Genomic DNA, 23,471 nt, shown 5'->3' with positions numbered 1-23,471 from the left:
ACTGCTAAACACAGGCACCTCAGCTCTTTACTTGTTTATCAGTGAGGCTTATCGAACACTGTTTAATATGTAAAAGATTACGGTTCAAAATGTCCCCTATGTGATTTAACAGAAATGACAAAAATGTGTTTTGCCTGTCTTCGGAAAATCAGAAACACCCTGACAACTTTTAAACTAAATAAACTCATCTCTGTGTTTAAGTTGGAATGATTTCTGATGAATGGTAAACATGTTTGAACAAGCAATATGGCAGTAAAGGATAACCTATAATCAGAAAACATCCTTAAAAACATTTCTTGGAAAGTCATGTTGCAAGTCCTCTCCTGGAGGCATATAGTTTACAAGACAGTATGAGTTTATTATGAGGCTGCAAAAACATGCAAGTATGTTTGTCTTCTATTCAAAAGCCACAGGCTAATTTTTCTTTTTTTTTCTTTCTTTTTTCTCTTTCCAGATGTAAACATCTTTATCCTTACTATAAATCTGCTGACCAGGCTAATATGGTTTGGTGTTCTTCCCTGAGTGGAGAAATTTCAAAATTTAAAAAACAATGCATTTCCTTCTCCATATATCTTTCTAAAAAGTTTTTAAGGGTCTCAAGATTGATTATACCTCTCTAGTCAGGTGAAAGAGCTTGTAAGTGTTTGGGAAACCCTATCAAAATGCATCAACAGAACAGCAAACTTTTTGTATACATCAGTATACAAAAATATACAAATATCTAAATTAAATCAAGTCAGTCGACCTATATTATCAAAAAACTTGTATACCAGTTTAACAATTTCTTATCTACTTATAGCCTATTTCTATCACTTAAATGCTTTATATATATATATATATATATATATATATATATATATATATACAGGTCCTTCTCAAAAAATTAGCATATTGTGATAAAGTTCATTATTTTCCAGAGTGTAATGATAAAAATTAAACTTTCATATATTTTAGATTCATTGCACACCAACTGAAATATTTCAGGTCTTTTATTGTTTTAATACTGATGATTTTGGCATACAGCTCATGAAAACCCAAAATTCCTCTCAAAAAATTAGCATATCATGAAAAGGTTCTCTAAACGAGCTATTAACCTAATCATCTGAATCAACTAATTAACTCTAAACATCTGCAAAAGATTCCTGAGGCTTTTAAAAACTCCCAGCCTGGTTCATTACTCAAAACCGCAATCATGGGTAAGACTGCCAACCTGACTGCTGTCCAGAAGGCCATCATTGACACCCTCAAGCGAGAGGGTAAGACACAGAAAGAAATTTCTGAACGAATAGGCTGTTCCCAGAGTGCTGTATCAAGGCACCTCAGTGGGAAGTCTGTGGGAAGGAAAAAGTGTGGCAAAAAACGCTGCACAACGAGAAGAGGTGACCGGACCCTGAGGAAGACTGTGGAGAAGGACCGATTCCAGACCTTGGTTTACCTGCGGAATCAGTGGACTGAGTCTGGAGTAGAAACATCCAGAGCCACCGTGCACAGGCGTGTGCAGGAAATGGGCTACAGAGAAGCAGCACTGGACTGTTGCTCAGTGGTCCAAAGTACTTTTTTCGGATGAAAGCAAATTTTGCATGTCATTCGGAAATCAAGGTGTCAGAGTCTGGAGGAAGACTGGGGAGAAGGAAATGCCAAAATGCCTGAAGTCCAGTGTCAAGTACCCACAGTCAGTGATGGTCTGGGGTGCCATGTCAGCTGCTGGTGTTGGTCCACTGTGTTTTATCAAGGGCAGGGTCAATGCAGCTAGCTATCAGGAGATTTTGGAGCACTTCATGCTTCCATCTGCTGAAAAGCTTTATGGAGATGAAGATTTCGTTTTTCAGCACGACCTGGCACCTGCGCACAGTGCCAAAACCACTGGTAAATGGTTTACTGACCATGGTATTACTGTGCTCAATTGGCCTGCCAACTCTCCTGACCTGAACCCCATAGAGAATCTGTGGGATATTGTGAAGAGAAAGTTGAGAGATGCAAGACCCAACACTCTGGATGAGCTTAAGGCCGCTATCGAAGCATCCTGGGCCTCCATAACACCTCAGCAGTGCCACAGGCTGATTGCCTCCATGCCACGCCGCATTGAAGCAGTCATTTCTGCAAAAGGATTCCCGACCAAGTATTTTTGTATTAAAAACACTTTTCTTTTATTGGTCGGATGAAATGTGCTAATTTTTTGAGATAGGAATTTGGGGTTTTCATGAGCTGTATGCCAAAATCAGTATTAAAACAATAAAAGACCTGAAATATTTCAGTTGGTGTGCAATGAATCTAAAATATATGAAAGTTTAATTTTTATTTTTATTAACTTTATCACAATATGCAAATTTTTTTGAGAAGGACCTGTGTATATATATATTATAGAACATGTAAACAACATTACAAAAAAAAAACAGGCAAAAATGTTTTTTTTTTTATAATAAAAAAAATAAAAAGAGACATTCACAAGACGCCAAATACAGAATCATAATATCTTACAATAGACGTAGCTTTTGAATTTTTTACAGTGAGTTCGTTAGAGAAAACCTTGTATAAAGGAGAAGATTTTGACAATCTACATGTATGAATAAAAAAATTGCCATTCAGGATGATAAACTTTACAAAATTGTGAATATTTTTTATCATCATTCTCAAAGTTTCTGCACTTAAATGCTTTAAAAAAAGAAGTTATATTTCGTCATTCGCAATGCTTCATGGGATGCGTAGTTCATACATTCTAAAACCTTACATCGGGTAATCTGGTTTTTAAATGCATGTTTGCTTCAAAATAATATTTATAAACCATTTCTGAGCTGGATGGCTTTGTTAATGATACTGAACATTTTATTGTGGCTTTTTAAATACATTTCTTTTTCTAAATAATGGGAAAATACTTCCGGAATCACAGCCACGGAAAATGTGGGCGTTCACTGTTGGGCTCCATGCCGACAAGTCCCGCCTTTGACCTAATCTCTCTTTCTAATGATTGGTGGACGTCCCTTACATACAGCCTACGATTGGGCATTTTAGAAGCCCCTCACATAAGCCGTCCAATCATGGCGAACAATGCTTCGGCGAAGGACGGGAGTCGGAAAACGGGTGGGCTTGTACAGAAGCAGCAGTGTGTGTCTGCAGGTGTCAACAACAAAATATTAAAACACACCCTCATTAGCACAAAACTTTTAAGATTAGATTTTTCCTAGTTCTAGCCATAGAAAGGACCAAAATGTTAAGAAGGATATTACAGATGGTGAGTGAAATCATCGCAGACACTCATTCAGTTGCATGTGATTTGTAGCTCATCGGGCCTGACACTGAATGATGGCCTTTTGCAAGATTGATTAATAATGACTTTTCGCTTGTGGTTTCTTGAGGACAGTCTCAGATCGCGAGTGAAGAAGATCTGTCCTGTTCTTTAGGAACAGTAAAGATCCTGATAATGCCATTCTCCGTAAATGTTGACATGGAGACCGAGCTGTTAGCTTGTTAGCGGGCTACATAGCTTTGCACCATCACTTATTAATAAGTAGTTTTATGATTAACAACAAACAACGACACGGTGTCAGCTTTGTTAATTTTGTCCAAAAGATGTGTTCTGTATGTATTTTGTAGTGATCTGTCACTCACACTAGATTATGTCTCCATTAATTGTAATGTCTGATGTGTGGATCCTCTGACAGCCCAGGAATCCATAAATTATTTCTGCTTAATAATCCGAGTATCCTGTAAGCTCTGATCTTAATGATTGTCAGTTGTCATGCATGAGAGATGATGTGCAGTTATGTCCATTTAGCACTGAGTGCTGGCAGCATTCTGCAGTTGATTGAATCATTGAATATTTATCATCTTCTTCTCCATAACAAGAAAAACATGTTCAATTATGTCATGAAAAATTTGCTAAAATATTTACAATAGTTTTTTGGTCCATTTTGTGCAATCCACCATGGTAATATAACTGTTCATAATTCATATTTTGGACTAATTATACAAATAAAAGCATGTGCTGTATTGTGTATACAGTACAGGGTTTTAATAATGTCTCTTATGCTGCATTTATTTAATAAAAAAAAAACCTTATTAGAATTTAAAATAACTTTTTTATTCAGTAATTTTAAAATGTAATTTATCATTGTGATGTCAGAGCTGAATTTTGGTGCTCAAAAAAATATTATTATCATCAATGTTGTTAACAGTGCTGCTTATTATTTTCTGCAAACAAATTTTTGATGCTGTTAAATATACATTTCTTGTAACATTATCAATGTCTTTGTAATTTTAATAAGTTTAATGCAGCCTTGCAATCTTGAAAGTATTAACAAACATATATAGTGTCTTTTATTTTTATTGCAAAATCAACAAATATATATTTTAAACACTGTATTTATACATCTGAGATCTTAGTATATTTGCTGCAATGCCTTTATTTCAAAGTTGGTTAACTTTAAACCAGCGTAAAACAGTATTTGTTCTGTTATATACATACTGTATTACAATAACGAGAATTGGGGGATAAAATGTTACAAATTATTATCCTGAAAATAATCAAACAAATTAAACCCAAAATTCCAATGTTCCCAATAATAGGTTATATCAAAATAAAATTACGCAAAATAAATGTTCTTTTTCCTTTTTGTTTTGAGGTGTGATGTGAATATATATAAACATACATATATATATATATACATACATACATATATATATATATATATATATATATATATATACACATATATATATATATACATACATACATATATATATATATATATATATACAGTACAGACCAAAAGTTTGGAAACATTACTATTTTTAATGTTTTTGAAAGAAGTTTCTTCTGTTTCCAAATTTTTAATACATCTATATATACAATACTTTATATATATATATATATATATATATATATATATTATTTTCTCTGTCTCTCTCTCTCTCTCTCTCTCTCTCTCTCTCTCTCTCTCTCTCTCTCTCTCTCTCTCTCTCTCTCTCTCTCTCTCTCTCTGTGATTTGAATATATATATATATATATTCAAATCACACACACAAAAACTATATTTATTTATTTATTTTTATTTATTTTTTGCCAGGTTTTCATGAGATTCACAGTCACCCAACTCCTGTCTTTAATAACAAGTCAGTCTTCCTGCTTTTTTTACCATGATGCTTTTTTGCATAGGGAAGGCTGCATATTTGGACATAGAACTTTTTATCACAGAATAATGATTTTTTTAATCAGGCCAATGTTGTGTTGTGAGGTGTCAAAGTTATTCTCTTTCACAAGTGACAGGGAAGCTGAGAGGGAGATCTAATACTGATTAAAGAGCAGTTTCCAACCACTGTGACATCTTGTGATGAGACAGTAGACACACATGAAATGTCAAGGGCATATCAATGTCAGAAAGCAGTATTGTTTGACATCATACCGCTCTCATTGCCAAGACCGAGGGAAACGCTAAACGCCCCTGTTGCTGAGTATTTTGTTCCAGCCCGATGCATGTCCTCGTATGAATGACAGCAGTGCTGAGCACATCCCAAGAAGCGAACAAAGCGATCTTTGCTTTTACACCTTGTGAATGACATGCAGTGAGCAGGCCAAGCCAGCACTCAGTCTTGATCGGCTTTCCAGATACCTGATCAGCTGAGCCAGACCTGAATAGTGTGATGTAATGAGATGAATTCTATCACCGCTGACATCTGACTCAAATTCTTCCTTTCTCTGTCTGTCTTTTTGTGGAAATAGACTCCCGGGAAAGGAGGCTCCCAGAGTTCGGAGTCTGAGCAGCCATCTGCTGATATGAATAATGAGTCCTCAGAGGTAAGCCGCATTAAATGTATAGCCCTACCATATTACTGGCTAAATCCCTCATTGCCTTTCTCTTTCCTTTGCTGAAATGATATCAGTGTGTTGGATTCAAGCCTGTTTTAGGGATAGTTCACCCAGAATTGAAAGTTCTGCCATCATTTACTCACTCTTTTTTTTTCTTTAAGCATAGATTTGCTTTTAAATTCAGAAGAAATGAGTTTGGAATAAAATGAGGGTGATTTAAATAATCAAAGAATATCAATTTTTGCATGAACTCTCCCTTTAACTGATGTAGATTGATGTCAAGTTACATGTTCTTTGCTGTTTCGTAACTTCACCTGATTTGTGGTGTTAATTTGTTTTTGTCAACAGGGCTTCATTTGTCCCCAGTGTATGAAATCACATAACTCTGCTGAAGAGCTCTTCAAACATTATGAGGTGTTCCATGAGCCAGGAGACCAGCCGTCCCCCTTCAGCCCCAGCAGGTGGGCTCCTGTAATATTAAACCCTTTTAGCTCCCTTTCCTGTCAGAGAAACTCAGTCAGATTAAATTAAATTAAAATTAAATTCATGCATTTAGCAGACGCTTTTATCCAAAGCGACTTACAGTGCATTTAGGCGAACATTTTTTACCTAACATGTATTCCCTGGGAATCGAACCGACAACCTTGCACTGCTAACACAATGCTCTACCACTTGAGCCACAGGAACACTCAAATAATCTAGCAATCTATTTAATCTTAAAAGGAAATATAATAAGACTTAAGCAATACAGAAAGAATGAAATAGTCATATTGTTAGTCATTAATATGAAATATATATAATGAAGGCTTGTGTTTTTCTTGTTAAGGGAGGATCTAGCCCTTCTTCGACAGGAGGTCCAAGATTTACAAGCTTCACTGAAGGTATCCTGCCTTTGACCTCCACCCTTCTTTTATCTAATCAGCCTTAGTATGCATGAAATGTGCATTACTACTCCTAGCACCATTACTCAATAATGTCATTTCCACTGGATATGTGTATTGGGTTTAAAACTGATGATGTGCAATTTTGGTGTGCATTTTCAGGAGGAACGTTGGTTTTCTGAGGAACTGAAAAAAGAGTTAGACAAAGTACAAGGACAGCTAGCAACTAACAAAGTAAATCCTTTGAAATACTTGGTTGTTCAAAAACAGAGATCAAAGATAAATGAAGAAAAGTTCACATTTTTTATGATGTCTATTGGTTACTGAAGGAATGTTTGCTGTGTTCACTAATTGAATTGTGGCATGTGTATTGATTTTAGGGCCCACAGAGTGATGGTACTAGTGAAAAATCAGGTTAGTTTAAAGGAATGTACTGGGTTCAATACAAGTTATGCTCAATCAATAGCTCAGTGGCATTACATTGATTGCATATACTGTAACTTTAAAATTTCTAAAAAAAAATAATAATAATAATTAAGGGATATATCAAAATAGTTTGCTGCGCAAATGCTGTCAACAGAGTGCATCTTGTATTGAATCTTGCACATAGTTTAAATGTTTTGTTTTTAAGCAAAATCATTCTTTTTGTGATTTTGCAGTCAGTATTTTGTTCTTCTCAGAGCTCGAGATGAGGCTTAATGAATCCGAGACCGAGAATTTCAACATCAAACAGATGAAAGACTTGTTTGAACAGAAAGCTGCTCAGCTCGCAACTGAGATAGTTGGTAAGTTTTGCAGGAAAGTTCTTGCATTTTATATGTATTCGATCTTTAGAGTGTTAAAACATTTGTTTCTATACTTATAATTATAATAAAAAAAAGATTTGATTGAAACCAGTTGAAAAAAAAATTAAAAAGTAGCTTTAAATGAGCATGCTTTTCATATCCCAGACTTCAAATCTCGTTATGATGAGGAGAAAAGCATGAGAGAAGCGCTGGAGCAAAGGCTGGCCAGTCTAAACCAAGATCTGCAGAAAGAGAAACTGGAGAAGGAGAAACTGGCGGCAGAGCTGGTAATGTCACACTTATTGTCTCATGATAATCAGTTGGTTTGCATGCATCCTCTCATCTGCTGCTGCCCATACCTCATCAACCTCTTACCCCATCAATCTCTCCCGGCTTAATCCTGTCTGTCACTGGCTCTCCTCCAGCACCAGAGGCCTGGCGTGGAAGACGTGGAGGTGTTGAAGAAAGAGCTGGTGCAGGTGCAGACGCTCATGGACAACATGACCCGTGAGAGGGAGGAGGAGTCCGAGCGCCTCAAGAGCCAATACGAGCAGCTGCAGGCCAACTTCACTACCTCAGAGGTGAGCTCAAACCTGCTGGGACCTCTTCTGCACTGTATAACTAACATAAGGACTGGGTTACCATGATGCTTTGTTTCATAAAAAGTCGATCTCTTCTGTTTATTCGGAAAATGTAAGTATTGATAGAAGCTGACAAATATGGAGACTCATGCCAGAATCAATAGCTCGTGGAGGCAGAGATACTGAAAGGTCATTTTGAGACAACGACAAGCAGCTGACCTTTGAATGGGTGCAATAGTGACGTCACATTGCCTATTGAAGTGAACCGAGATTATGAACGACTACAAATGGCTGGTTTGGTGATTTACTCAAAAAAATTATGTCATTAAAACTCGCAAGCTATTTCGTAGTGTAAGTTCCAATCGTAATGTCGTATCCGAACACGTTTGCTAAACATCTAAAGGTCACACTGACTGTCCTCTCGAACAGATTCCTGAGGTTAACCATTAACTCCCTGGCAGGTCTGCCACCTCTGAGAGTTTCCTGTAAACATGCCTGTAATCGCCCGCACTTCTGACCTTAAAATTGCTTTTCATTATATAAGGTCCCACAAATGCAGAATAGTTCTGGTTCATAGATCATTACAAACAGGTCACTTGAGTGGACTTTTTTTTTTGATATTTTGATTTGACTTTAGTGGGTGTACCTAATACAAAGCCTGCCATCTAGTGACAGTATATGAAAATTTTTAGGTTGCTGTCATCATTCTTTAAATATGCCTCCATAGATCCATTAGATTACAGTGTGTCTGTTTATAGTGTGTGTACTTAAGCAATAATAGGCAGCCTAATAAACTGACACAAAGTGTGTTAACTACTTTATTCTGAACTAGATATTTTCTTTCAATAATTTTTAGCTTTAAATACTTACACTACTTTTCAGCAATCTCCTTTACTCACCAAGGATGCATTCATTTGATCAAAAATACAGTAAAACATTAATATTGTGAAATATCATTTTTTTATCAAAACAAAAATAAAATATTTGTAAATGCATTTTAAACTGTATTTTTTTATGTGATGGTAAAGCTGAATTTTTTAAACAATGTATATTGACTATTTTTATCATTAGAAGCATACTTAAAAGTGCCTTCTAGGTAGACAGCTTAGCAGTGTTTGAAACACAGCCAGTGTTTTGCCCTAAAGTACTTGTCATAACCTGTAGACCCAGTGTATTGGCACCTCTGTCTCTGTATTTTGTGTGCTGTCTCACCTCACTGTGTCCTTCTCCCTCGTTCACCCTTCATTTAACTCTGCGCCTGCTTTGCTTGCTCTTGGAGATTCGTAAACTGGAGGTAACAATTTCTCCTCTTGAATGCCTCAGTGTTGTTTTTCATAATTCTGCCTGAATTCCCTTTTTATCTTTAGAAATGTATTAGATGTTGTGCAACATTTAAGTAGTCTTTCCTAATGTCTGTGTTTTATGTTTTTCATGTCATCAGCTTGTCATAAGAATTTTTTACCACTATTGTGTAATATTCCTTTCATTTGCATCCAGTGAAAAATGTAGTATGCAATGAAATGATTCTTTTCTTGCTCTCTTATTTTGCCATGTGCAAAAATATCATACTTTGGTCAGAGTTGATGATATATTAAAATCAATGTGGACATAAATGACACGGTGAAGGCTGAAAGTAAAGTCACAGTCCTAGGTCATTTCCAGACGAACAAAGTTTCTGTGCCAACAAAACAGCAGAACATTTTCACAGAATTTAAAAGACCATCCAGGGTTCTACAATATGAACATTTCAGTAGCATTTTTGAGTCAAATTTACAGTAAAATGAACAACAGTACTAGGTCTTGCTTTGCCTTGCCTTGCCTTGTTCTGGCGATCTCACATTTCCATGCTTTTTTGTAGACAACAATTGCTCAGTTGAAGGCAGAACTGGAGAAGGGTCCTCAGGAGGCAGCAGTCTACACCCAACAAATCCACCAATTACAGAGCAGCCTCAACAACTACCAGCAGCAGACCCAGGTAACACTCACATACAAACAGATGGAGATATGTTGTGTCTAGAGTTACTAGACCACCCTAAGCTACAAGGCATGTGCTGTATGCTTGCAGCAAATCCAGCTGTATATTTTAATGGCCTACTTTACAGCTTCACAGAACACACGCCAGTGCCAGCTATGTTAAGACCCACTTCCAAATATAAGTTTACTGTACCACCGTTTACAAGCGTCACCAGCTGGCTTTCAGGAAATGGCCCAACACATTTCATAGGAGGCTTCTCGGGCTGCTGGCCCCGTGTGTCCAGTCCAAAGTCACCCCACTGACCTGTCAGCACTCCGTGTGTTTTGATTGGCCATTAAAGAGTGTTGACAGAAACATCACAGATGCTGTGTAATTAAAGCAGCAGGGAGTGATTCGTCTCGTGCCTGTTGTGGTGGTCAGAGCGATATACAGCCACAGGTAATGACCCACAACTCTCAGGACTGGATTGTCAGGACTGGATTAGGAGATCAGACTCCAAAGGCAGGCTGGCTTCTGAAAAATGTAGAGCATGTTACTGATGGGAAGTGAAACAGGAGCGATTAAGGGGTCGTTAATAGAAGCATCCCTGTGAAGTGTCCATTGGGATAAACATAAACTATAATTTTAAGTTCAAAAGGAAGATGCATGCAAGGACAGAAATAAGAAAGAGGGCAAACTAAAACTTGAAAATGATCGTGTCTCGACTTGCTTACACTTTTGTTCATTGTTAATTACTATTGTTTCATTATACAACTTTTTTTGTTAAGTTATACAACTAAAATGTTATATAACTTTTCCTTTTTAATAGCTGTCACAGTCAATTGCCCTGCCCTCATAAGAGAGATACCTAAGCTATCCCAGAATTCCCAGATATTTGTCAGCATGCCACAACACTGTTATTTGGCATCTTATTGAATATTGTTGCTCTTTACTGTGTGCATAGGCCGGTCTGAAGAATGCATTATAATTAATTGTTATAGGACAGTAAGTTTTGTATGAGTGAGTTGGTTTAATTATTCTGCCACTCCTCAGCTTTTGTCAGAGAAGTTGTCTCGTAAGGGGAAGGAGAGTGAGGAACTCGAGGAGCGTCTGGGTCAGGAGCAGGCCTCTAAGAAGAGTCTTCAGTCTAGTCTGCACCAGAAAGACCTGGAGCTCCAGGAGAGCCAAGCCCGAGTGTCATCGGGAGAGGCAGCTCTGAGTCGGGCCCAGGCTGAATTGACCGAACGTGGGGAGGAGGCTGCACGATTAAGACGGGAACTCAGTGAACTGGAGAAGAACCACCAGGAGTTGAAGGCAGAGAGGAAGCAACTTCAACAGCAGAGAGAAGAGAAAGAAAACCAGGGCCTGCAGCAGCAAAGTGAGATCAGCCAAGTTAGTAAATAACTGGACAATATTATAACAACCAACCATCCAGTTAGAATCAGAATTAATTTCATCCATCTTTTAGTTCAGAATCAAAATCATCCACCATTTAGTTCAGAATCAAATTCATCAGGTGAGAATCAGAATCAAATCCGACCATCCTTTAGTTCACAATCAGTTCCAGCCATCCGTTAGTTCAGAATGAAATTCATCAGGTGAGAATCAGAATCAAATCCGACCATCCTTTAGTTCAGCAATCAGTTCCAGCCATCCGTTAGTTCAGAATGAAATTCATCAGGTGAGAATCAGAATCAAATTCATCAGGATAGAATCAGAATAAAATCTGACCATCCCTAAGTTAAGAATCAAATTAATCAGGTTAGAATCAGAATCAAATTCATCAGGTTTGAATCAGAATCAAATCTGACCATCCTTTAGTTCAGAATCAAATTCATCAGGTTAGAATCAGAATCAAATTCATCAGGTTCGAATCAGAATCGAATCTGACCATTCTTTAGTTCAGAATCAAATTCATCAGGTTTGAATCAGAATCAAATCTGACCATCCTTTAGTTCAGAATCAAATTCATCAGGTTAGAATCAGAATCAAATTCATCAGGTTCGAATCAGAATCGAATCTGACCATTCTTTAGTTCAGAATCAAATTCATCAGGATAGAATCAGAATCAAATCTGACCATCCTTTACTTTGTAATCAATCTCATCAAGATAGAATCAGAATCAAATCTAACAATCACTTAGTTCAGAATCAAATTAATCAGGTTAGAAACAGAATCAAATTCATCAGTTTAGAATCAGAATCAAATCTGACCATCCTTAAATTCAGATTCAGAATCACATTCATCAAGTTAGCATCAAAATCAAATCTATCCATCCTTTAGTTCAGAATCAAATTCGTCAGGTTAGAATCAGAAACAAATCTGTTCAGAATCAAATTCCTCAAGCTAGAATCAAATATTTTGGTCTTTTAGTGCAGAATCAAATCCATCCACCCTTTTGTTCAAAATCAAATTCATCCAGTTGGAATCAAAATCAAATCCAAACATCCAGAATTGATCTGTTTATAGTCAATCAAACCCATCCATCCAATCATCCATTTGCAATAGTAATTAAATTAATCCAGAATCAAAATTTTCTGAATCAAATCCACTCATCCTGAATCAAACTCATTGATCCATGACACATTTGTACTTGTACTGTAATCAGGCTCTCATACTTTCATCCTCTCTAGCTGCACGCAAAGCTGCTGGAAACCGAGCGTCAGCTGGGGGAGCTGCAGGGCCGGCTGAAAGAGCAGAGACAGCTGTCAGGAGACAAACTCAAAGATCGGGAGCAGCAGGTGGCAGACCTGCAGCTTAAACTCTCCCGCTTGGAGGAACAGGTAAAGACAAAAAAATGAAATAAAAAATTCAGCTGATTAGTACACATTTTTTTCAGTACTGCACATACAAACAGGAAGACTAAGACCATGTGAAAGCAGTAAAGAACACAGAATAATTACTTCAGTAGTCAGCATGTTAATTGATAATGTGTTTACATGCAAAACCCAGACTAAATAATTATTACCATGATGGGCTTGCGTATTTGTTTTCACTCTCAACCACTGCACTTGTCTGTGCATCTGTGTGATTATGTGTGTGTAGTTAAAGGAGTGCTCTACCAAGTCTACTGATCTGCAACATCAGCTGGACAAATCCAAACAGCAGCACCAAGAACTACAAACACTTCAACAGAGCACTAATGGCAAACTTAGAGAAGCACAGGTAACCATAACTGTCACATCTCCTTAAGAGGTCCATCAGTGGATGTTTCTATAAAAAACTATATTTGATTTTACCATGCAGAAAAACTTATCGCAAAAATATGATAACAATTTAAAGAAACTGTTTTCTATTTTATTTATCCCTGTAATGGCAAAGCTGTATTTTCAGCAGCCGTTAGAATGGACTCCAGAGAATGGACTTCAGAAGTCATTCTAATATGCTGATTTGGTTTTCAAGAATCTTTTCAGATTATTTTCAGTGTTTAAAACCATTGTGCTGCCTAATATTTTTGTGGAAAAACATATATGTTCCTTTGATCTATGCAGAATGACCTGGAGCAGGTGTTGCGTCAGATCGGGGACAAGGACCAGAAGATCCAGAATCTTGAAGCTCTGCTGCAGAAGAGCAAGGACAGTGTGAGCCAGCTGGAGGCAGAGAGAGAGGATCTGTGTGCTAAGATCCAGGCCGGTGAAGGAGAGACAGCTGTGCTGAACCAACTGAAAGAGAAAAATAGCTCATTACAGGAACAGGTACTGGACACTGCACTAGTGTGACTACACAGTCCTACACTTTGAACAGGGCAGATGCTCATTCCAATTTTCCACCCATGTGTAAATTCAGATAAGGCAGCTTACCGACAAGCTCAAGAACCAGTCTGAAAGCCACAAACAGGCTCAGGACAACCTTCACGAGCAGGTGCAGGAGCAGAAGACCCACCTGCGCTCAGCACAAGACCGCTGCCAGAGCCTAGAGACCACCATCTCTGAGTTTACCACACAGCTTACAGAGAGCAAAGAGAAGATTGCCCAGCTAGACACACAGGTACTTGTGCTGTGATTGTTCAGAATTATTTCAAATAATAATTAATGCAATCAAAACTGTCCCTTTCTGACTAGAAAATAGTTTTCATTTTGTAATAAAGTTGAAATTAAATGATCTTAATAATAGATGATAAACCTAATATATATAATACTAATATTATAACTAATAACAACGACAATGACAAAAGCACAGAGCAAAATGACTAAAACGTTTAAAAAAAAAAAATGGAAATTGAAAATATAGAATTAAGAGCTGAGAATTAAGAGCTCTAAGAGAATTAGAGCTGTCAAATTGATATAAATCGCATCCAAAATAAGTCATGCAAATATTTACATGTGCAGATGTACTCATTTTTATATATGATTTATATTATACAAAAATATAAATGTATATTACAGATACATATATGTATATATACATGCATGTGTGTGTGTATTTATATATACATATAAATACACAGCACACACACATATATTATGTAAACACAAACTTTTATTTTGGATGTGATTCATCGATTTTACAGTACTATAGTATATACACGACAATAAAAATATTGCCCGCCCAATCTCATTCTAAACCAGTTAGAAAAGTGACATTATAGTGCTTTAAAATTGTATTTATTCCAGCCTAATGATTATAGATGTTAAAATATTATTAAACTTTATTCATTTTTAATTAGTCACCAAATTAAGTATTAAAAAAATACCAGTTAAGTTTATATATAACTTTTTTGTATTTTAGCTAAAAGCCAAGACTGAGATGCTGTTGTCTGCTGAAGCAGCAAAAAATGCCCAGAGAGCCGACTTGGAGAACCACCTAGAGACTGCCCAGAATGCATTGCAAGATAAACAGCAAGTATGTACCATTGCTTTGACACCATTTGAACCTAGTGTATTTTATATCAGTCCAATACAAGAATGTAATTTTGTCCATAGATGTAGTTTTATTTTATTTTGTTGTGTGTGTGTGTGTTTTTGCAGGAGTTGAGTAAAGTGCAGGCTCAGCTGGAGGAGCAGGGCCGCAGGCTGCAGGAGAAGCAGGAGCAGTGCTCTCAGCTGGAGAGCAGTCTGAAGGACAGCAGAGACAAACTGCTGACTACAGAGCAGAGGATGGAGACACTGGAGACCCAGAGCAAGGTCAGCGTCACTGCAACACATTTCTGCTTCGTCATCGTGTCTCTTTTTTTAAATGTTACAGGCCTGTTGTGATTGTTACAGATATCAAACGACTATATCGATAAGAAAGGGGTCTTGAATTATTTTATAACTATTTACACAGAAATAATTGCAATGTTTATTTGATTGAGAAATACTTGAAAGCTACATGCCATTGTGTTAATTTCATCTATCCATATGCATTGTATTATGCATTGAAATTTCTGTAATCTGATGTTTTTGCCTTGTATAGAAAGTAGAAGTAGAGTTAACTGAACTCCGCTCTGGAAGAGAACAGGCTCAGAAGGAGCAGCAGATGCTGACGAAGCAGATCAGTGAGCTGGAGATGAAGACAAAGGAGCTGAACCGTCTTTTAGACTCCGAGAAACAAGGGTGGGGAACTCATATGGGAAAATGTACAATGTTGAAGGCAGAAATATTTGAATGAGCCGTTTTCTTTCCAGTCTTGGCTTATTTCCTTGATCTGTTTTTAAGTAAAATACATCTTAGTTTATTCATTCCTCTGAAGAAAAAGATTGTAGATATTGTATGTGTACATGCTTAATTTTAGGAGTATACTAATGTAACGGTTTAATGTCAGTATTTTTTTATAAATGGATACTTTTTATACAGGATGGATTAAATTGATCAATTGATAAATTGTTTTTCACAAAAATATTAAGCAGCTGTTTTCAACACTGATAATAACAGTAAATGTTTCTTGATCACCAAATCAGCATATTAAATGGATTTCTGAAGAACCATGTGACACTGAAGACTTGAATAAAATGTAGCTTATTTTCAAATATTATTACAATTGTAAAATATTTTAAAATACATGAAAATGAAAAACCATGATTTAAAATCGTAGTAACCTTTCACAAAATAATTTTTAGTGTCTATTTTTAGTGTCTTATTTACTCACTATTTTTAGCCTTTGTGAGCTTGGCGACTTTCAAAAACATTAAAAATGTAACCAACCCCACACTTGAGTAACTAATGAGTATAGATCCAAGGCATGACTTGTCGATCTTCCCTTTCCTTTCTGTCTCAGAGCTGCCACCCGGCAAGAGGAGTTGAAGAAGAAAACCTCAGCCCTCTCAGAAACAAAACAACAGCTGGAGAAGGCAGAGCAGGAGCGTGTGACCCTGAAGGCCAGCCTGGATAAACTGTCTCAGGAGGGTCAGAAGCGGCAAGCAGAGCTGGACAAGAAAGCTCAGGGTCTGAGTGCAGATCTTAAGAAAGCTCTGGAGGAGAAAGATGCTCTGACTAAAGAAATGGCAACAGTGAAAGAGGCTCTGAGCAAAGCTTCTACAGCTCTCAAAGAAAGCCAGACTCAATTGGAGGCAGAGAAGAAGAGCAGCAAGGCCACATTGGAGGAGAAGGTGAGATGTTTGGCCCCAAAAATATTTGGATACTTGTGTATGTACAAAAAAAAAAAACATTGTACAATATAAAAATTTTCAAATCATTTGCTATTTATTTAAAAGTAGTACAATACAAACACACTTTTTCATGCAAACCTTTTCACAGAAATTTAAATATCAAGCTTTCTCCAATTTGTAGGAGAAGTTTTATCAGAAAGCACAGCAAGAGCTTCAGAAAAACACAGAGAGCACTTCTAAAGAGCTCAGCCGTGTCAAAGGTCAGCTGGAAAAAGCAATAGAGGTAAGCTTGTGCATTTATATTCAAGAAAGCATTGATTATGACTAGGGTTTGGTATTGTTTGAATTTTATCGATTCCAATTCTGCTTATCGATTCTGATTCTTACCGATTCCTATTTCGATTCCAATAAGAAAAAAAAAAAAAAAAAAAAAGTCAAACATTTAGATGTCAAATAAAGACAAGTAAACAATCAGTTATAAAATAGGAACAAACAAATCAGTTAGCAATAGCATCAATAAATACAACTGAACCAAAATAGAAACTAATTAAAAGTTTAAAAACACTGCATAGTTTTCTTTTCATTAATTAAATATTGATTAAAGTTATTAAATATATTCAATCAAGATCAGTGAATGATTTCCTTTTGTTATTTGATGAACATTTAACGTTAATGCCAGGCAACGCGTTTATTAGAACGCATGCAGATCTATAAAATACCGTACTTGTGCATTTTCTTTTTCATCTGTTTAAATTCACTTAAGAAAAAACGGCTGTGTATGATGAAATACTGACATTAATCACATTAAAAATGTGAACGCAGGAATCCTTAAGCAGAATCTAAATGCATACATCTTATGGTATTGGAACCGGTTCTAAAATTGAACTGGTTTTCGCTGCCCAAACCTAATTTTGACCTTTATGTAACCTCATGTTAGGGGAATCTTGATATTTTGCTATTATGTTGAATCTTTTAGGCAGAAAAGGGGCTTCAATTTCAGCTGACTGCACTGAATACTCAACTGAAACAGTCTCAAGATACACTGAAAGAGAAAGAAAATGGTGTACAGCAGCTACAGGCAGAGCTGAAGACCACACAGGGGTCCTTAAGCCAGGAAGTGAAGAAATTTAAGGTGCAAGTGTCCGAGCTGCAGACTTCCCTCACTAAAAAGGCATGTCGAGTTTCCTTACACACGTATGCGTCATAAAATGCATTTAAATGTATTTATAGCATAACCAAAATTACTTATTTATTTGCTGTTGTTAAAGGGATAGTCCACCCAAAAATGAGCGTTCTATCATTATTTACTCTCCCTCGTGTTGTTTCAGACCTGTATGATTTTCTTTGTTCTGTAACACATCACAGAAGATATTTTAAAGAATGTTGGTAACCAGATGGTTTTGATTTGCATTGTATTTTATACTGTGGAACATAAAATAATATATTTTGAAGAATATTTGATAACAAAGCTGTTTTGGTTCCCACCTGTTTTTTTGTCCATACGTTGAAAGTCAATGTGAACCAACATTCTTCAAAATATCTTCTTTTGTGTTCTACAGAAGAAGGTCGTACGGATTTGGAAGGAGGATAAGGATGAGTCCCTGCAATCATAATTGTCCCAAGTTTTTGGACATTATGATTGAATTTTACGTGTAAGTCAATTGAATTGTGTTTCAGACTGAAGAGGAGGCAAAGCTGAAGGAGCAGGTGACAACATTGTCTAAAGATCTCAACTCTGAGAAGAATCGCTGTGCAGAGCTGCAGAAGACCAGTGACGGCACCAAAGAAAGTCTCGCCACGCTTCAGTCTGATTACTACGGCAAAGAGTCTGAACTCTCTGCTGTACGCCAGGACCTCAAGGTCTGTTTTATAAAGTACGAGCACATCTTAATAAATGATTCCATGCAGTATCTGATTATTGTCTTATTATTTGTCATTTAGGTATGTGAGGAGAAGCTGGTTCTAGCTCAGGAAGAGCTGGTGGCCAACAGAAACCAGCTTAGTTCTCACGAAACCCAGATCCAGGAGCTAAAGACGGCCCGCACGAAGCTGGAGAAAGACCTCAGCAAGAGAGACGAGAAGATCAAACAGCAGGTGGAGGCTCTACAGAAGCTCCAGAAACAACAGGTGACAAAATATGCTGCACATTTTTTAGATATATTGCCGTTGTGCCCTCAAGCAAGTCTTTGAACCACAGATTTTCCTGTGGTGTGAAGGTTGCGGAAGCAAATGCCACTAGGCTCGATTGTGTGGCGATAAATAAAGAGTCTGTTCCAGACACAGTGAGACTACAATACAACCTTCTGTTGTGACCAGGAATTGCTATAACTTTAATTTGCTTACCAACACAGACATGGAGAATGTTATTTCAGAATATTTATGGAAATAACGAGTTGTTCAGCTGACTGTGTCTTTTGTTTCAGGAACAAATTGAGGAGCAGCTGAAGAAGGAGAAGGCTCAATGGGAGGAGCTCAAAGAGTGCCAGAGCGCTCTGGAAAAAGACAAAAACAAACTGTCCGCTGATCTTAAAGCTCTGGTCGAGAAGAATGAGAAGGTCAGACTGATCACCTCTGACCCCAAATCACTTTTGTGAATCACAGCAGCCTTAACCCTCCGGTGCTCTTTGGTCACTTTTGAGATAATTTTTGTGTTTGTAAAAAAGTGAAACTCTAAAACATCAAGAGTGCAAACACATCCACTCACACACACATACACCTATGAACTGGTGTGACTATAACAGAAAATATATAACGTGAAAGCAATAATTCAACTACAATGCAGACTCTAAATACACTCTAAAACATCAAGAGTTTCCTATGAATTGTGTTGCATGGTTTGCTGATCCGGGCTTGTATCCACAGTGTTACGTGTTAACATCCAACTATGTTTATAACTGACAGAATTGTCTCTGTGTCTCTTGCAGGAGCTGAAGGAGCTCCAGGCAGCAAAGCAACTGTTGATCCAACAGAAGGTGGAGCTGCAGGGGAAGGTGGAGGCAGCTCAAGCATCTCTGGAGCAGGAACAGAGAGAGCATCAGAAGACCAAAGACTCCATCAAACAAAAACAGCAGCAGCTCAAAGCTGAGACAGACAAACTACAACAGCAACTGGTACTTATAATACCAACTTCATTGATTTGATTTTTAATGAATACTATAATATTATTATTATTATTAATCATTAGCAAGTAACCTGTATTGCTGACTTGTATACTGTAGCAAAAATGCTTTCTAAATTTTCCACAGAAAAGCGATATTATCTTCTTTCTCAGGCATCAGAAGTGAAGGTTAAAGAGGAGGTGGAGAAGCAGAGGGAAGAGGCGGAGGTGAAGATGTCTTTGCAGGTGGCCGCACTGAACGAGAACGTAGCGACGCTGAAGCGAGAGTGGCAGAGCAGCCAGAGACGGGTGGGTGAGCTGGAGAAACAGACGGATGAGCTGAGAGGGGAGATCGCTGTGTTGGAGGCCACCGTCCAGAACAACCAGGATGAGAGGCGTGCACTGCTGGAGAGGTTTGACTGCGCTAGATACTTTTTCAGCATAAATACACAGAGAAAAATCGATGATCGCTTTCAATTCGATCCTTTTCCAGGTGTGTCCAGGGTGAGGGTGAGATCGAGAAGCTTCAGGCGAAGTTGGTGGAGATGCGCAGGAAGTTGGATGACACTACAGCCGCCATGCAGGAGCTTGGCCGGGAGAACCAGTCCTTACAGGTCAGACTGACGCCAACCCTAGACTGAAATTACTGGCCTTGCAATTCAGTTTCGGTGTTGTTTTGCATCTCTAGCTAAGGAAACTTCAGTTTTTAGTCAAATGTTGCTTCTTTTTCCTGTTCTAGATAAAACAGTCGCAGTCTCTCACGCGAAAGTGGGCGGAAGATCACGAGGTGCAGAACTGTATGGCTTGTGGGAAAGGCTTCTCTGTCACTGTCAGAAAGGTCTGCATCACACATACACACATGCTCACATTTTTATTTGATGAAGCAGCCGCTCGAATGGATCAAAGTATGAGATCAATACATCAATGTTAATGATCAACCTATTGATCCTCACTCCTGTGTTCAAAGGACTGTGATCACATGACACGGTGCATCAAAGCACGTTCCACAACAAAAGCGTCTGTTTGATGTTCTAAGGAAGTCATTGGCAATGAATCATTCTTACATCCACATCAGACTCCGTCATATTTATATTAGCCAAAAAAACAAGGATTCTCAGTGTAACATTGTAAAGGTTTTATTTTTATTTATTTTTTTCTTATGATTTATCTGATACTAGTTCTTAAGACATCGGTATTTTAGTCTACGCCATTTTACAATGAATGCATATGATTATTATTTTTATTATTTATTCACATAAATGGCTGACCTGCAGGACAGAAGGCACACTACAAATAATACTTTGTATTATTATTATAATTGTAAATATTATTATTATTATCAATATATTTTTGAATAAATGCTAAACCTGCAAGGCAGGTGATGAGCTACAAGTATAATATAATATATAAAAAACATTTGTTTTTGAAAAAATGTTTTATTATTTTTTTCATTATTTGTAGTGTGCTCCCATCCTGCCTAGTCATTTATGTTAGACATTTCTAGCTACATTATGTCAATTTTATTCACATTTTGACATTTACATAAAAATACATGAATGGAAACACTTAAGATGTATAAATAAAGTTTCAAAAATGTACATAAAATGTTAACCATATTTTGAGCCAGAAATATCGAAATAACCGGAATTTCTCCAGATGAACCAAATGGAAGTGTGAATCAAATCTTCAGAATCGAATCAGTGCCAATACCCAGCCCTAAAAAAACCCAGCATCTAACTTTGTCATGTCCATTCCATTTTTGATCAGTGTCGCATTAACCTACCCACCTGACCTGAATCATGACCCTTGTGTCTCTCTTTTCCCCCAGCACCACTGTCGACACTGTGGCAACATCTTCTGTGCAGAGTGCTCTGCCCGCAATGCCATGACACCCTCCTCCAAGAAGCCTGTCCGAGTGTGTGACAGTTGCTATGAGGAGCTCCAGGGCTGATCTCCCTCCCTGTTAACCCCGTCCCCTGCAGCCCTCTGCGCCCCGCTCACCCTGACCTCTCCCCAGGGAACATGAGCAACCAGGAGAGGCCAGACGAGGGCGGACGCAGAAGCTGCAGGAACCACTGAGGAACAGCATGTCATGGTGGTCACTCAATGCTGCCAATCACATAGAGGGAACACTAAATTAACCCTGCCAGAATGGCTGTCCTCATCTGTCCAGTGCCTTTGCCACTTATCGGGCCACTTTCAGACCCAGAGGAATCAAAAGGGAGGAACCGCTTAAGCAGATGTATAATTTGTAATATAAAAACCAGTTCCTTACAGAAGTTTTGTGTTAAAATACAGCAGCTTTGGCACTCAGGATTGAGTTTTACATTGATATCGTCTTTTAAAAGATTTAAGTGTTAGAGGCCTGGTTCGGAGCGAATCGGAGTAGAACCAAAGCTGTACGCAGGGTCCTTATTTAATATATCATATTTGTAAGTAAATGCACAGGCAAAAGAGGCACATGTGAATAATTCAGATATAACTGTCACTCTATGGAAACTGTATCATTGTTCATTCAGTGTGGGCATGTTAGCAAGGTATGTGGGTGTAACGTACATGCTTGCTTTGCTGCTCTTATGTCTGTTGAAATGAAATACTTGATGTTTGTTTTGCATTCATAATCTCACCAGAAGAAGTTGGTGATTCTTTTAAAGATTTACGCACACAAATGTCTTTTTTTGTTTTCTTTTATCAATTTGTATGTTGGATGTACGAGCCCTGCTTTTAAGCAGTAACTGTGCATTGGCTGTGATTGTTTGTGTGATAGTATATTGAAAATGAATGACAGACTGCTGATTGTGTTTAAAATATCAGCTGCTATGTTTCTCTTCAACTTGAGCGGATTCTCTCATTCATGGCATTTACGCAATTGAGCGAATGCATCGCCACAAGCCATCACTTTAGTTTAGGCTAAAATGGATAGTTCAAGTTCACCTAAAAATTTTAAAAAAATTTACCAACATTTATATATATATATATATATATATAATTTGTCATCTTCTCTTTATTTGTTAAGCAGAACACGAAGATATTACGAAGAAAGTCATTGGGAACCAAAACTATTTACCAGCATTCTTCAAAGTATTTTATTTTAAAATACTTCAAAGTATTTTAAAACGGTTGAATTCAAATGGAACCCAAACTCTTTATTTACCAACATAATATTTTATATGCCTTGTTTTCTTTGTGTGTTTTGTGGATTTCAAAAGGAAGATATTTTGAAAAATGTTGAAGACCAAACCGTTTCAGTTCCCATTGACTTCCATTTTATTTTTGTCCAAACGGTGAATGTCAGTGGGGTCCAAAAGAGATAGTTTTGGACCACATTGACTTCCATTGTATAGACAAAAAAAAAAAAAAGATATTTTTTTTTTATATCTCCCCATCATAGAGGTTTGAAATCACATGAGGCTGAGTAAATGACAGAATTAAATTTCTTTGGTGAGCTATTCCTTTATTAGAAGCTAGCGTCATTGTAAGCGCTTGATATAAAACTAAATGTGAGCGAGTGCACTGCAACTAACTGCTGTAAAGTATGCTTCACTGTATGTGGTTTATGCAATAGCCATGATGTTTTCACTCCGCTTAATAGATTGTATGCGGCTTGCAGCGTCGATGGCACTGTTTGCTGTCAGTGTGATTCTGAGGTATTGATTACTTCCTGTTTGTGTCACTAGATGGATTCAGGAACGTAATGCATAGTGATTCATATGTATCCCAGGATGAATCAAAAGTGTCTCAGGATGTTTTGCGCTCATCACCAGCTCAGTCATGTGACATGATTTCAGAAAATTGTATAGTATATGAATAACAGCCCTTTAACTTGATTTTGGATGAAATGTGT

The 23,471-nt window shown here is 37.4% G+C and overlaps 1 protein-coding gene across 1 annotated transcript; it reads left to right on the top strand.

Annotated features, from left to right (window-relative positions):
• Positions 1-3,047: 3,047 nt before the first annotated feature.
• Positions 3,048-22,518, top strand: eea1 (early endosome antigen 1). The gene is made up of 29 exons (XM_059506660.1): positions 3,048-3,229; positions 5,717-5,791; positions 6,152-6,264; positions 6,630-6,684; positions 6,847-6,918; positions 7,065-7,098; positions 7,365-7,469; positions 7,635-7,756; positions 7,895-8,050; positions 9,909-10,025; positions 11,058-11,396; positions 12,638-12,787; positions 13,050-13,169; positions 13,496-13,699; positions 13,791-13,991; positions 14,733-14,846; positions 14,972-15,127; positions 15,399-15,538; positions 16,200-16,530; positions 16,712-16,813; positions 17,507-17,701; positions 18,208-18,390; positions 18,472-18,657; positions 18,954-19,085; positions 19,455-19,640; positions 19,802-20,040; positions 20,121-20,241; positions 20,367-20,465; positions 21,456-22,518. The coding sequence occupies exons 1-29, from the start codon at positions 3,206-3,208 to the stop codon at positions 21,576-21,578; spliced, it is 4,194 nt and encodes a 1,397-aa protein (XP_059362643.1). The 5' UTR covers positions 3,048-3,205; the 3' UTR covers positions 21,579-22,518.
• The last annotated feature ends 953 nt before the right edge of the window (positions 22,519-23,471 follow it).

The sequence above is a fragment of the Carassius carassius genome, chromosome 23 (genome assembly GCF_963082965.1).
Source record: "Carassius carassius chromosome 23, fCarCar2.1, whole genome shotgun sequence".
NCBI lineage: Eukaryota > Metazoa > Chordata > Actinopteri > Cypriniformes > Cyprinidae > Carassius > Carassius carassius.
The sequence above is the reverse complement of the archived record's forward strand: the minus strand, read 5'-3'. Positions and strand labels throughout refer to the sequence as shown.

Excerpts from the sequence above, each read along its gene's own strand:
- eea1 (XM_059506660.1), top strand. The coding sequence starts at position 3,206 with ATGTTAAGAAGGATATTACAGATG. Across the intron at positions 5,792-6,151 it reads TGAATAATGAGTCCTCAGAG|GGCTTCATTTGTCCCCAGTG; the intron begins GTAAGCCGCATT and ends TTTTGTCAACAG. Across the intron at positions 8,051-9,908 it reads CCAACTTCACTACCTCAGAG|ACAACAATTGCTCAGTTGAA; the intron begins GTGAGCTCAAAC and ends GCTTTTTTGTAG.